Source organism: Mytilus edulis, chromosome 5 (assembly GCF_963676685.1).
Source record: "Mytilus edulis chromosome 5, xbMytEdul2.2, whole genome shotgun sequence".
NCBI lineage: Eukaryota > Metazoa > Mollusca > Bivalvia > Mytilida > Mytilidae > Mytilus > Mytilus edulis.
In genome coordinates this window covers 74524710-74541419 of record NC_092348.1, presented here as the reverse complement: position 1 = coordinate 74541419, position 16710 = coordinate 74524710, and the positions used below count along the sequence as shown (strand labels likewise).

The 16710-nt window shown below is 31.5% G+C and overlaps 1 protein-coding gene and 1 long non-coding RNA gene across 2 annotated transcripts; one reads left to right on the top strand and one right to left on the bottom strand.

Annotated features, from left to right (window-relative positions):
* Positions 1-551: 551 nt before the first annotated feature.
* Positions 552-6945, top strand: LOC139524458 (uncharacterized). Its single transcript, XR_011664799.1, has 2 exons — positions 552-760; positions 1310-6945. It is a non-coding gene; the product is annotated as an uncharacterized lncRNA (long non-coding RNA).
* A 4743-nt stretch (positions 6946-11688) lies between these two features.
* LOC139524457 (cholecystokinin receptor-like) lies at positions 11689-14608 on the bottom strand. Its single transcript, XM_071319245.1, has one exon. It carries the CDS (start codon positions 14522-14524, stop codon positions 13400-13402), a length of 1125 nt encoding a protein of 374 aa, XP_071175346.1. The 5' UTR covers positions 14525-14608; the 3' UTR covers positions 11689-13399.
* Positions 14609-16710: the final 2102 nt, after the last annotated feature.

Sequence of the window (16710 nt, the reverse complement as noted above, 5' to 3'; positions counted from 1 at the left end):
ATCTATCGATACCTGTAGCTTTAGCATTGCACGAGGTTATGTTTATCCCTGACTATTTATGACGTCTTTACACTACATCCATTGCATATGATAATCATGCAACTACCATTTGGTTACCGTTTGTTGACACGTTACTGGTATTAGTGGGAATTTTGCTGATGATGTTATTTGAAAAAAAAAGATAATGTACATCTATTAAGATCGATAATTTACTCCCTGAAAACGTTTCTGAGTCAGTAAATATTCCAATGAAAACTAATTAATTAAATAGATTTTCATAGAAATATTATAACCAAATAATCATTTTTGTTACAGATGCAAGTTCAGATAAAGTTGCCACCCACAACTAATCAACATTGTATAGAGATGTAAGTTCGGATATGTGTTACCTCCCACACTCATCTTTTATCTGATCATTATATATTTATGTAGACATAATTTTTAGAATTTGTGCTCTCTATTTTTGTCTGATGAAACAACAATGTTTTCGCCCACACTTGGACAAGTTATACTTGTAATGACTGTATAGTAATAAGCTTATAAAATCCCACTTAATAAGATTTATTCCTATGAAGAATAAATCCGGTTATCGGAGGAAAGTGGGCTTACGTTTTGGGAGTTGTCCCGCTTTGAACACGTGGTGGAACTTGTTATGTATTATGAGTCACGTTAATTATTTTAACCTTGATAACTTTGACGTCATCATTCTTTCTTTGCCACGTACGATACAGCAGAGGGAAGACGCAAAAAATTGGGTTCCGTATGAATTAAATAATGTTTGTTTCAAAAGTTTCAAAAGTTAATAATATTTCTTTGATTTGGTATATGAAATGGATGTCTTTCAAAAAATCTTATTTTACTGAAAAGGTTCGGAAAGTTTGAAAGATAGGAAAAGCACATGGTTTTGATCCAGTATAAAATAGAGTTTAATAAAGATTTTATATCTTTTGTTGTTTCTTCTGTAAAGAGTTTCTAAATATTTCATTGTAAATTTTTAATTGTTGGTTTAATTCAGTGGAAATCATGAATTATATTTCCAAAAATAGAAATTTTAACAGACCCGTAATTTCAGATAAAAACTGCGCACATGGTTTTAAAGACACGTGTCGCATGGACGTCTGCGATTTTAAAACTATCGTTATATGAAATGTTTCATCTGCTACACAGCAAGCAATTTAAAGAGAAACCAATAATGAATAAATGTATGAAGTTTATAAAATATACAGATCTAACATTGTTGGGTTGATGTTTAGACGAGTTGTATAGATATTATAACTTTTCAACGGTCGTTTCACTAATATTATGGTAGTAATTTTTCAGTTTTAAAAACCAAACATCTTATGGAAATCGGGAAAGCAGATCGTATGTCACAAAGGCCCTCTAAAAGTCCTTATAAATGCAGCCAAAGGCAAAGGCCTGAAAGGGTACAGCAGAGGGGCGTACCGACACCGTTGGGAAACAGATCTAGCAATGTCGTTGGACAGCATACTTCCACGCAAGTTTTAGCTACATGTATAATGACTCCAGAACTTAGGAATGAAGTTGTTCAGATTGTCAATGGCAATGCCCTTATTCACTCTCCAGCTACTGTTAGTGTTACATCTCCTGACTCAGTCAATGAAAGGCAACAATCGAATACAGGTATAACACAAAGTTCTAATATTTGCCAATAACTAGTGCAAATGATAATCTATGTTTAAATGTTTCACAAAACTCGGAACAAAATAATTAATGGTGAATATGTAGATTTAGGTATATATTATTGCTTTAATACAAATTCAGGCACAGAACAGTAGATACAAATGGACAGCTGATTATCCAACTAAACTAAGTAAAAAGATTACTGATATTAACACGTGGATAGATGCTTTCCTTATTTACATAAGTATTTATGTTGGTGTACATTTAGAAGATGCACCTAACTTAACCGAATACATACATGTTAAAATATTTTGTGTATCCGTGTTTCCAGTGCAAAATTTACAAAATCTCTCATTAGAGGGTATTGTTGGTCTTGCATACCTACCAGTTGATAATGAGTGTGCACTTATTCTTAATTTAGTGATAAATAAAAAGTTAACCACAGTTTCCATCTTTTATCTTAGATAGTTCAAATTTAATTTAATTTTGTAGAAATCTTCTAGTTTCTGTTTGAAATTACTATTACAATGCTTGTGAAAGGGTATTCCAATATATTTCATTAATTCAGATAATTTATTAGACCACAAATTTTCTCTGTACTAAGTTGATATTTTAATAGGATTGATTGATTGTTGGTTGCTTAATGTCCAGTGGCAAATATTTCAGGCATATCTATCAGGACGAATATTTACACAGTGTCTGTAAATTGTGTCATTTTAGGATAATTTAGTTTGTATCAAGCGGATACATTGTTATGACACAGTGTCTGTAAATTATGTCTTTTTAGAATAACTTAGTTTGTATCAAGGAGATATTCTGGTAGGACACAGTGTCTGTAAATTGTGTCTTTTTAGGATAATCTAGTTTGTATCAATTAGATCCATTGATAGGACAAAGTGTCTGTAAATTGTGTCTTTTAAGGATAATATAGTTTGTATCAAGTAGATACATTGATATGACACAGTGTCTGTAAATTGTGTCTTTTAAGGATATTTTAGTTTGTATCAAGTAGATATGTTGATAGGACAGTGTCTGTAAATTGTGTCTTTTAAGGATAATATAGTTTGTATCAAGTAGATATGTTGATAGGACAGTGTCTGTAAATTGTGTCTTTTAAGGATAATATAGTTTGTGTCAAGTAGATATGTTGATAGGACATAGTGTGTTTAATTGTGTCTTTAAAGGATAATATAGTTTGTATCAAGTAGATATGTTGATAGGACACAGTGTCTGTAAATTGTGTCTTTTAAGGATAATATAGTTTGTATCAAGTAGATATGTTGATAGGACAGTGTCTGTAAATTGTGTCTTTTAAGGATAATATAGTTTGTTTCAAGTAGATATGTTGATAGGACACAGTGTCTGTAAATTGTGTCTTTTTAGGATAATTTAGTTTGTATCAAGTAGATACATTGATATGACACAGTGTCTGTAAATTGTGTCTTTTTAGGATAATTTAGTTTGTATCAAGTAGATACATTGATAGGACAGTGTCTGTAAATTGTGTCTTTTAAGAATAATTTAGTTTATATCAAGTAGATATGTTGATAGGACAGTGTCTGTAAATTGTGTTTTTTAAGGATAATTTAGTTTGTATCAAGTAGATATGTTGATAGGATACAGTGTCTGTAAATTGTGTCTTTTAAGGATAATATAGTTTGTATCAAGTAGATATGTTGATAGGACACAGTGTCTGTAAATTGTGTCTTTTAAGGATAATATAGTTTGTATCAAGTAGATATGTTGATAGGACACAGTGTCTGTAAATTGTGTCTTTTAAGGATATTTTAGTTTGTATCAAGTAGATACATTGATATGACACAGTGTCTGTAAATTGTGTCTTTTAAGAATAATTTAGTTTGTATCAAGTAGATATGTTGATAGGATACAGTGTGTGTAAATTGTGTCTTTTAAGGATAATTGAGTTTGTATCAAGTAGATACATTGATATGACACAGGGTCTGTAAATTGTGTCTTTTAAGGATATTTTAGTTTGTATCAAGTAGATACATTGATATGACACAGTGTCTGTAAATTGTGTCTTTTAAGGATGATTTAGTTTGTATCAAGTAGATACATTGATAGGACACAGTGTCTGTAAATTGTGTCGTTTAAGGATAATTTAGTTTGTATCAAGTAGATACATTGATATGACACAGTGTCTGTAAATTGTGTCGTTTAAGGATAATTTAGTTTGTATCAAGTAGATACATTGATAGGACAAAGTGTCTGTAAATTGTGTCTTTTAAGGATAATTTAGTTTGTATCTAGTAGATACATTGATATGACACAGTGTCTGTAAATTGTGTCGTTTAAGGATAATTTAATTTGTATCAAGTAGATACATTGATATGACACAGTGTCTGTAAATTATGTCTTTTAAGGATAATTTAGTTTGTATCAAGTAGATACATTGTTAGGAAACAGTGTCTGTAAATTGTGTCTTATGAGGATAATTTAGTTTGTATCAAGTAGATACATTGATAGGACAAAGTGTCTGTAAATTGTGTCTTTTAAGGATAATTTAGTTTGTATCAAGTAGATACATTGATAAGACACAGTGTCTGTAAATTGTGTCGTTTAAGGATGATTTAGTTTGTATCAAGTAGATACATTGATATGACACAGTGTCTGTTAATTGTGTCTTTTAAGGATAATTCAGTTTGTATCAAGTAGATACATTGAAAAGACACAATGTCTGTAAATTGTGTATTTTAAGGATAATTTAGTTTGTATCAAGTAGATACATTGATAGGACACAGTGTATGTAAATTGTGTATTTTAAGGATAATTTAGTTTGTATCAAGTAGATACATTGATAGGACACAGTGTCTGTAAATTGTGTATTTTAAGGATAATTTAGTTTGTATAAAGTAGATACATTGATAGGACACAGTGTCTGTATTTTAAGGATAATTTAGTTTGTATCAAGTAGATACATTGATAGGACACGGCGTCTGTAAATTGTGTATTTTAAGGATAATTTAGTTTGTATCAAGTAGATACATTGATAGGACACAGTGTCTGTAAATTGTTCCTTTTTAGTATTTTTGATTTGTATCAAGTAGATACATCAGAAACATAGTGTACATGTCTAGTGGCTTTCGAAGCGTTCCGTAAATTGTATAATTATGATATCATTTGGCCACCACTTTTAGAATCACTTAGGGCATTTTTATTGCATGCAACTATATTTATTGCTTATATGTCACTTGAAACAAATTAAATGGGTTTATAGGACAGCTAACTGTTATCCGTAAAGAAAGATCACGTTGCAAAATTTTGCTATTATTGTTATCCCATTCTCAAAAACGGATCAATGTTGTCATGGTACATGTATAGAAATAACAGAAACTAAACTAGAATATTGTCTAATTTATTTGTTAAAAATATGAAATGCAAAGACCAAAGGTTAAAGTCTCCTTATTCTCTGACTTTGGTGACAAGTACCAGTGTTCATGTGTTCTAAGTTTTAAAAGTTTGAATACATGTAGGAATAATGGATTCAGTTTCATTTTGAATCGGGGATATGGTAAAAACCAATAAGCATGAATAAAGCAGCCACAAGAATGTACACCTTTGCCGCTTAGCTATATATACAATTGGGAGGTTGTTACATAAAATAGCCTGAAATATATAATAAGCCCGATATATTCACATCTGACGGCGTTACTTTATCTCATGTGGGCAATTGTTTTTTTTCTTTTTCTTATTTCATTACAGGGTAATTTAAATATAAATATATGTGTGTGGTCATTTAAAAGTACGGTCACGGCTGGTGTGTTGTGTCGCTACCGCATTTGTGGCGGTGGTCGAACTCAGTGTCCAATAACTCTTGGCATAGCCACTGAATTCGACCATGTGGCGAAAATAGCGACACAACATCTACAAATATATTATGCTTCTTATAATGGAATTATGTATCCGCTGAGCTTCTGTTTCCCAGGGCCAGCATCCGATATATTTTGGAAGCAATAATGTTAATAAGGATATTATATTGATATATAAGGAAATGACATTATAAGGAATAACAATAAGGTGGAAATAAGGAATAAGAATAATGTGGAAATAAGGAATAAGGAATGGACAATAATGTGGAAATAAGGAATAAGGAATGGACAATAATGTGGAAATAAGGAATAAGGAATGGACTATAAGGTTTAATTATATATACTAGGGACTTGCCAATTATGTTTCTCGGCAGTCCCATTCTTTGTCAAGCCGTGGCCGTACAATTTTGTACTTTTGCCAAATAAAATATTTCTTACTTTATATATTTGTATGTCATTTGGCCCCACGTTGTCTCAGATAATAAGATTTATTCCTATGAAGAATAAATCCGGTTATCGGAGGAAAGTGGGCTTACGTTTTGGGAGTTGTCCCGCTTTGAACACGTGGTGGAACTTGTTATGTATTATGAGTCACGTTAATTATTTTAACCTTGATAACTTTGACGTCATCATTCTTTCTTTGCCACGTACGATACAGCAGAGGGAAGACGCAAAAAATTGGGTTCCGTATGAATTAACTAATGTTTGTTTCAAAAGTTACCCACCCACCCACCACTTAGATAAAAGACATACTCCTAAAATGTAGTTAATATACATGTGTTAAATGTTATATTATGTTATATCATGTTGTTCGTTTTTCTGCTGTTTTTGTTCTATTTTTCAGGTTGAAATGACCGGTAGCTTATTCCGATTGTAATCCCAATCCTTCGTCACGGCTTCAGACAAAGACTCCGACCATTGTAATCCCAATCCTTCGTCACGGCTTCAGACAAAGACTCCGACCATTGTAATCCCAATCCTTCGTCACGGCTTCAGACAAAGACTCCGACCATTGTAATCCCAATCCTTCGTCACGGCTTCAGACAAAGACTCCGACCATTTAATGGCGAAAATAGCGACACAACATCTACAAATATATTATGCTTCTTATAATGGAATTATGTATCCGCTGAGCTTCTGTTTCCCAGGGCCAGCATCCGATATATTTTGGAAGCAATAATGTTAATAAGGATATTATATTGATATATAAGGAAATGACATTATAAGGAATAACAATAAGGTGGAAATAAGGAATAAGAATAATGTGGAAATAAGGAATAAGGAATGGACAATAATGTGGAAATAAGGAATAAGGAATGGACAATAATGTGGAAATAAGGAATAAGGAATGGACTATAAGGTTTAATTATATATACTAGGGACTTGCCAATTATGTTTCTCGGCAGTCCCATTCTTTGTCAAGCCGTGGCCGTACAATTTTGTACTTTTGCCAAATAAAATATTTCTTACTTTATATATTTGTATGTCATTTGGCCCCACGTTGTCTCAGATAAACAGCTTCTTTATTTATAGCATGGTTACTTATTTATCATCATTTCCATACGCTTCTTTATTTATAGCATAGTTACTTATTTATACCTTGACTCCCATACTTATCAATTCAATCGATAGTATTTAAAATTTTAATTATGTAAAATCAGAGTAATTAACAGGTACATTTATGCTTACCTCTTTATATAACCCGTCTAGTTGTCACGTCATTAAAAAGACACTACCAAAGGTCATTTTTTCATTACAAATTAGTAATAACAAGAGTAACAAAATAAAATAAGCAGTTTCACACAGTAAATTTCATCACTAGTCAAAACTATAGAAAACACATTTTTTTTTATTACCGATATGTTATTACGAGTGAATGGCAAAATGTCGACCTGGGAAGATAACTTCCAAAAATATCTTAATGAACTGTTACACAAAAAGTCAACTGTTTTACTATAACCTGATGTAAAAGTCGACAGGATAAAGAGTCTAATAAATTGCTTACTTTTGAAACTTAATATGATTAGCTTTAGCAGTGCAATATTCATAAGTTTTAATACTTTTACGTGTTTTCTTTAAAAAAAAAAAGAATGACGTCACCGGCAGGACACTAGTTTATTTTTTAAAGTTGTCTGGTGATATGATGTACTTCAGTCATGTTACAATATTGGAGATCTAGAGCTTTTTCAGCGTAGACACATCGGATTGACACAGGACCCTAGAAAACCTATGATACCGTGTGGACGTAAATGTCACCCTACGCATCCATGCAAGAATGATTGCCACATGCAATTGTATTATTTACAATTCAAATAACATTGAATATTGATGCCAAAGTTAGTTTTCTTCGCTAATTGAAACAAGGGCTCCCGGAGTGTTGAATTGAATACTCAACGGCCGATATGATATCTGCTTGCGCCAAAATAAGCAGTCATTTGCGCAAATGTTTGTATCTACTTGTCTCATTTAAGCTACTTAATTTTCAAATTATTGGTATTAGATGCGGTAAATAAACTGGCATATATGGGTTGAGTAAATTTGACAAATTAATTTTATTCTTATAAATTTTACGAAATGATTGAACTGCCTCCTCCGTTATCATCAAAATCACCCCCTGTAAGTACAATTTTCCACATAAAATCATCGAATTTTCCGAACCATAACCCAACATAGATCATCGCTTTTATTCGTAAACAACACTAATACAATGTATGAAGTCTGTGAAATTCTCCCCGATTTGTTGGTTAAACTGGAATTAATTCCTTCTTTACCTTAAAATGGATTGCTGCAGAAATATCAGAATTTCTTTTCTTAATTTGGTCTATCTATTTTGAAGAGCTCAAAATTACTTACCCTAGAATGTCACTTGGATAACAATTATCGCTGGATTGGGATTTTATGATTTACAATACATTTTCAAACTCTTCTTTACATCAATGTATAGTGTTGAATTACAATTGTGTTTTATCACCCCCCCCCCCCCCCCCCGCGCCAGTTTTTTGGTGGGGTTCGTGTTGTTTATTCTTTAGTTTTCTATGTTGTGTCGTGTGTGCTGTTGTTTGTTTGTCTTTTTCATTATTAGCCATGGCGTTGTTAGTTTGTTTTAGATTTATGAGTTTGACTGTCCCTTTGGTATCTTTCGTCCCTCTTTACTGATACTGATACAGTGTATTTGTTTTTACTGGGAAAAAGGATAATATTAAGATGTTTGTTTTCTTGAGATGTATTAAGGACAATATAAAACTGTTGAAAAATAGCAAAGGTGCTGTTACCTGAAAATCCAAATCATATCATTTTCTTGATCTAATAAAGAAGTAAAATACATCGAACTTAAAGAACAGTTTCATAACTGGAACAAACAAATTCTGATATTAAATTACATCCTCTTAAATGACTAAGAAGTGCTAAATTTGTTAATTTATATAGCAAATAAAACGTAATGTGTCGACTGACAACCATTACTATATGTGAGAACGTAGCAAGATTTCATAAATAAAACTTTGAGAATATCAAGTGTACAACGATATCTTTCTCATTATATATCGGTTTGTTAAAATAAGTTGGCATTACATAACCTCCGAAAATTTTATAGTTCCATTTTGTAAACGAAACTGCACTTGACATCCTAACCTTGGAATTGTCATTTCAATCAACTTAATCATCATGATGATGCATTCCGGTATCAGGTATTGTTTTTTTTTTAGGTTTCCGATATTTGATAGGTTTATTTTGTAAACAAAACTGCACGTGACTTCTTATCATTGGAGATGTTATTTCAATCAACTTAATCAACAAATATTACGATATGTATTGCCATTTCCCTCAGGTTTCTGAATAACGCTTACAACTTTATCGTTTTTGATACAGGGATTCAACAAAAATCAGTACAACTGTGGCGTTAGAAATCCTGCTTGAGAGTATGACATCGTCACCCAATAACTCCGAAAATTATTAACTTGTTAACCTTTAACCGATTAATAGCCTAACACTGTGGCGTTAGAAATCCTGCTTGAGAGTATGACATCGTCACCCAATAACTCCGAAAATTACTAACTTGTTAACCTTTAACCGATTAATAGCCTAACACTGTGGCGTTAGAAATCCTGCTGGAGAGTATGACATCGTCACCCAATAACTCCGAAAATTACTAACTTGTTAACCTTTGACCGATTAATAGCCTTAAAAATAGTACAAAGTATAATGAATGGCAAAAACTGACCTTAAAACAATTGACAAGAACGTGGACTTTGGTGGTTTATATTCATTGATAATAGCCGAAAACACAAATTAATGCTTTTTAAAAATAGCCAGTGAGGGCACATAACAAATACCTTTATTAGCTGATTGACGGAAACAACTAGCAATAAGACAACATACAATAAATTCCACCCATATTTACATTATTACAATATATAGTTAGTATATGTATTTTAATCAAAATTTGACAATACCTTTCCGATCATTTGGTCTTAAGTTGATAATCATGCAACATACAACTTCAATAGTAAAAAGTAAAATCACAAAAAATACTGAACTCCTAAGAAAATTCAAAGCGGAAAGTCGCTAAACAAATGGCAGATCAAATGATAAAACACATCAAATGAATGGACAATACTTATCATATTCCTGACTAGGAACAGGCATTTTCAAATGTAGAAAATGTTGAATTTTCAGTATATAGTTTTGCATATGGAGTATAATTTGAAGATTTTATGTCAGGCCTCAGTTTACAGTAGTTTACCATTTTCCAAGTCTCACTGAGTAAAACGACACCATCGATCAAGAGCTAAAAGTGAAATTATATCTAGCTCATTAAAAGTGATCTGTCGAGTGATCACAAGAATCATATGTGATAAGTTGACGATACGATATATGTAAGTAAATAGAACTGCTAGTTTATTTTCCAGTTAAACGATATTTTTTTCAGTATTTGTTGTCATTAATCTGATGGCGATACTGAATGTTTTGTGTAATACCACATCAAACACACCAGTCTTATTATATGGTACACCATACCGGCGTTTCGTTTACATGTTTACACAAGATTCATCGTGTGCGCTCGAATCAAAACAGATAAAAGGACCGAATTAGATACTAAGCTGAAATTGTTCATTTGTATTTTTGAATTTTCGTTACATTCTTTATGGTTGATATTTTAGAAAAGAGAGAAATATCTCTACCACGTTCAGAAAATTGTTAAAAAGAAGGTAAACTATTATACTCTGTACTTCAATTACGTCGTCTACAAACGGCACATATATCATAAATGTATGTAAATAACTAATAACTGAAAACAAGGGAGCAATTGCTTCTAAATAAATTGATATTGTTTGTATCTATATCATATCATTTGATATGTGATGCTAATTTTGGGATATAAATAACCATTAATATACATTTATGCAACTGAAACTTTATTTCCTGATTTTGAGAGATAACTATTTTAATTATCTTAATCACCAGATCATTCCGGAATGTATTGGGTTTTCCCCAGTTTTTAAATATACGCTGATAACTTCCATGTATTTTATGGTAAACAGAGAGTCAACCAGTACAACCGAAAGATTTGAAACTGCCTGAAACTGTATGAAATTTCCAGTAAGTTGACTTTCAATGGTTTCGGTCAACTTTATTTGAATATCTTACAGAAGTACTTAAAGTTATATTGATATTCGGTTGGCATAATCTGACATGTATATTATACCATGGCAAAAACAAAGTAATAAAAAAACACCAAAAAAAACACATTACCCACAGTCAAACAAAAATAAAATCCTGGGGTCAAACATGAGGATATGGTTTACTTTGTTCACGTCATATAAAGGACACACCATGTGCAACTATATCAAATGCCTGTATATTGCGTAATACTATTTAACATTCACAAGAAACAAAACTTCCGAACTCCAATGCAAATTCGAAAGGGTTAGTCACAAAACGGACAAAATAGAACGCTATCATTGAACGGAATAAGTGGAAATCTACTACTACGATATACTGGAATATAATACATTAAAGGAACAAAACGTTCGTTATGTTCTTTTTCAACTCGACAGTAACTGACTTGATCTAAACAATTCGTACAATATTAAGACTCTACGAGGACGTAAGTGGTTGACAGTCATTGCTGATTGCCGAAAATTTAAATTAGGAAACGACACAGAGTTTTCTTTTTTTTTGTCTTACAAAAACAGACCCAAAAATAAGACAACAAACATAGCATTCGATCCGTTTATTACTTATACTTGGCATTTGTATCAAGACCTGACGATGCTGATTATTGCTATCATTTTTCATGTGGAAACTCTAACATTTATCCCATTTGTTCGATTTTTCTTTGCAATTTTTCATGATTATTTTTTAATTTGTTCAAGTTAAACAATCCAAATCGTGTAAATCTTCAGCGTCAGGTGTGATAGATTCATAAATATACCATCAATTTATATGGCACAATGTCTCAAAGAATACCTATGGTAAATTGTTTTAAGAAATGATGTCATAAATATGATTGGTCATCATTGTCGTATTGCAAATAATAATTACAGAAAAACTAAACCAGGCAATAAACAATAGGATACTGAAAAAGGTGAATTGTAAATTAAGGAAAAAAATAATACAGAAAAAGATGGACTGGGAATATATCAAGATATAAGTAATACATGTTTTGAGATGAAGAATAATAATAAAAGGGCTCTTTACTTTTGGTGTTTTTTTGTATGCATTTACTGTTGTTGTGTCATGGATAGATGAGTTCTTTTCTATTTGACATGTATTTTTCTGTCAAGAAAATAAGAGTGCAAATGTTACGAATGCATTAATTGTGGTTAGCTAACAAGTAATGACTAATGGTAGTTGTAGTTTCGGATTTGCATTGAAAGTGTTTATTTGCAGAAGCCTTAATGCTTCAAAGGAATTAAAAGCACATTAATTGCCAGATCAATTGTATAGCTGTTTACAGGATTCTATAATGACCATCACTTGTCTATATTATCTAACAAAAGAGAACTTAATTAGCAGGTAATACAAAACTCACTAGGCGGATAATGCATTAGAATATCATTTAATTAAACTTTTATCCTTGCCATAATGAGTTTATTTATTTACGGTCTTGTTTTCAATCTTTTGGCCTTTATTGCGGTCGTAGGTGTACTTGACTGTGATTGGATTGTTGCATATTGTTGATGTAATTTGTACTTCATATAAAATGTATCATTCAGTGCGTAACGATATGATGAAACAACAGAATTATGCCAACACAATAACAATTCCGGTTCATTGGACTATTCAGCTGCTAAAATGTCTTAAGTGAAATTAAAACATGCAAACGTTAATCCAATGTACTTTTATGAGCTAATAATTCAGCAGTTGTCTAAATTTCTTGTTTGCCAAATTTCTGTTCTTGATAAATCATTTGATTCGTTTTTCTCGATTCCATTGTCTACCATTTTGTCTATCGGGGCCTTATAAAACTGACTGTATGTTACGAAGTCTCTCATTGTTTAATGCCATATATATACAAGGACCCATGCTTACATATACGTCACGTAGAGTCTATTTGATATTTAAATCGTTGGCAATCATAACAGTATTTCTTGACTTTTATTTAATATATGTATTGCATATTTAGATTTATTAATAAACCAAATCATCGCTCTCTTCAAATATTCCTAAAAAAATTAATAAACAAAGATATGTTTTTTCTGCATATTCTTTTCTTTCTATCAATACATTTTATTTAGATAATAAAAATGAGTGAAAAATTAGCTTCGATTGACATGTTATGTAACAGATAAAATCTGGATAAATTAATTGTATAGCAAAAGATATGTCGTGGCCTTATCTTTATTGGGTTATGTTACATGTAATTTATTGTTATATATATGTAAGTTATAGTGCAAATTATTTCATACTCTTTTAAATATTAATAATTAAAATCTGCAGTGCAAAACACGACTTAAAAAAACTGTCGCTTTTTTGCGAAACTTGATGTCCATAAAAGCATAAATAAAAGGATTCACGATATTATTAATAATAAACATTTCATATATAAAAAACGCGCCAGGTCGCTCCTTGTTTGATAACTTTTCCCAGAAATCATCGTATAATCCTTCAATTATAAGTAAGACAACTTTTGGCAAATAACTTAACACAAAGACCAACGTTATAACAAGAAACATAATTGTCAGTTTGTGAGTTATTCGACGGTTACTTTTTTGTCTTTTTTTGGATCCAGTTATAGTTATTTGGTGATTTTTGACAAGACTTGTATTAGAAATGTTTGAATCTGCATCGGAAGTGACAGGAGTTTGTATACCACCATTTTGACCTTTATCAGAAGCTTCCTCGTTGTCAATGATTTTCTTCGACTTTCTGACTTCTTCCTGATCACTATGCAATTTGTTCAATTTAAATTGACGAACAACTACGCATCCGATTTTTGAGTATAAGACAATAAGTGTAGTTACCATAGCAACAGCAAGAAAGCCTATCACAATTGCATATACAGCCCTTGCTATTTGGTGACCATCTTTTAATTTGCCACAGTTTGTTCCCGTAATTCCATAAGTGGCGCTGTGGAATGGAATAGAGCCGTAAACGAACGGTAACGGGAATGCACATACCAATGATACAACAATGGTTAGTATCAACGCAAATCTTTTAACACGAAGCGACATTGCTGGTTTATTAGGCACACATACTTTTAGATATCGTTGAACTGCAATAATAAGTAATAAAAGAATCGGAATAAATGTTGTGAATCCAGCAAAAAACTGTGCTGTCTTACACAATGCATTGTTAGTAAATGTCACCGTGTAAAAGCATTGTATTATCAAGAATATTCCACAATAGATTGTTACAACCATGTCAAATACAGCTAGAATCGGTATGAAATATCTTTCATCTGACGATCCTTTCATTTGAAAAGAATAAACCAACAAAACTAATATATTTCCGCATGTGCCAAGAACTACATAAATCATAAGTATAACAATGTTTGGTATAAGAGTCTTTGCTATTATTTCATTCCACTCAGACACTGTAATGTTATCCATTGTTTCTAATATATTTTTTTTCTCAATCAAATGTGACTTATTATCTGAGCAAAGTACAAGTTATTTCCTTTTCACAGTTAAACACTTAATGTCGTTATATATCGGATATTTATAATGTTAAAATCTAAAAACGACGACACTTTCCTGTTACAAACAAAAGGAAAATAACTTTGTTTTATTTAACAAATACAGTGTATATTAAGTACAAAGAACCAGGAAGCTTTTTTTAAAAAGATAAATCAATACAAAAGCCTCTCTATTTTGTGTTTGATTGTTTCCGTAAAATTGTGAATGTCATTGACCCTTTTTGTACAGGTCCACGAAACAGTTGCTATTTCAACGAGGAAATACTAAACCTGAGCATGCTCTAAAATCATCACGCTATTTGTCTTTCGTCAAATGAATAAAAGTTTACATTCGTTTAAAAAAACTGAAACTTATGTTGACGTTGGTAACTTTAATGATAATGGTTCCCTAGTGATTTTTGCACTGTAAAAAATCTCATTGGAAATCAAATCTCATGTAGTCAAAGTACATTTTTTTCTTCTGATTTTTTAACCTGTTATTTATAAATGATGCTGTTACATGTAGTTTATGGGTAAAAAGTTCTATTCATTCAAACTTATTCATTTAACCATTTTTAAGAAACTATTATTTTCATTTTGAAAAAAAACTTACTTCAAATGAATTAAATATAAACACCAATACATGTACTTTCATTTTTCTGAATACATGTATTTCAGTACCTACGGGTTAAAATTTACGACACGAGGAACGATATTTTGTTCCTACTGTAAATTTTTCATTTGGGGACGTTGGTGTGCCTTTGGACCCATATTTGTCAACCTTGGCTCCCGTGCCTGTAGTGAAATTTTATTTTTTCAATGCATGTAATTTATGTATCACGGATAACTTATGAAATTAGAGGATTTGATACCCTGAATTACTAAAAATCTTTACTAGATTCTTACAGAGATACAAATATTTGGCTTGAAAGTTTGTTTGTACTTCACTTAACTTAATTCAAACGTGATATCACATCCTTTATTTTTAATATTATGTTCTTTATAGATTCTAAAAGTGTAGACACGATCCGTGTAAACATATCAATCCATGTTAAATCCTGCTACATTCTTCCTATGCCTGTCCCAAATCAGGAGCCTGTTATTCGGTTGGTTTCCATTGTTGTTGCATATTATATTTAGTGTTCGTTCAATGTTTTGTGCATAAATCAAATCGTTAGTTTTTTTCGTTTGAATTGTTTTATATTTGACATACCATCAACATTCAGTTTCTGATAAAATTGTTGTCTCAGGCAATCATACCACATCGTATTTTCATACTTTGATGGCATTAACACCGACTCTCTGTTGAATAGGAGGTTTCGATTTAAAATCAAGTATACCTCCTGGAGTAATAGGATGAAATACGCCGTTGTAAATTCTGTTCCGGTAACTCCGTAATGTTCTATCGTTCGTCCTTTAGTCCGTTGTTCCCATAATTCCTTTAAGGTTTGCACATAATATACCAGTTAATATGTTGGCTAGCGAAGATGATCTCCGAAAACAGGTCTCAAACTGTAACATGTGTAATTTAAATTTTCATGTTTATTTCGGTTTATATGACCGTCGAAAGTCTTCGGAGGCCATCTCGATAACTACTTAGATGACGTTTAGACACAAATACACACGGAATAACAACATATATTATCGAGTCCATTCGTTGTCAATTTTTGTTATTTTGATATAAATGTTTTAGTGTATTATTATAAATCAAATATGAAATTTGAGTCAAATTGGTGAAATGAATTTGATAGCTAATGTCCTTTTTAAGGTATTATGATAATATTCATCAGTCTGAAACAATTAGCAGTCCATTACATTCCATCGGTGAAAAAAAATGAACGGAAATGAAAAATGCTTTCCTTATGTTATATGAAAACAATAACAATACATGATAATTAACGTCGAGTCTCCAACAAATGATGAGGGTTCGTTGTACGGTATGTTATATTGTGTTATTATTTTTTAATGAGCAGTCAACATTTTCAGTTTACTTAACCTAATTGAAGCTTATATACACAAACAACATTGCTAATGGTTATGGTCATTTTATTATCATTGAAAACAGCGTAATGCCATATTTCAAATTATTTGTTTCCGTCATAGACTATTATATATATAGAA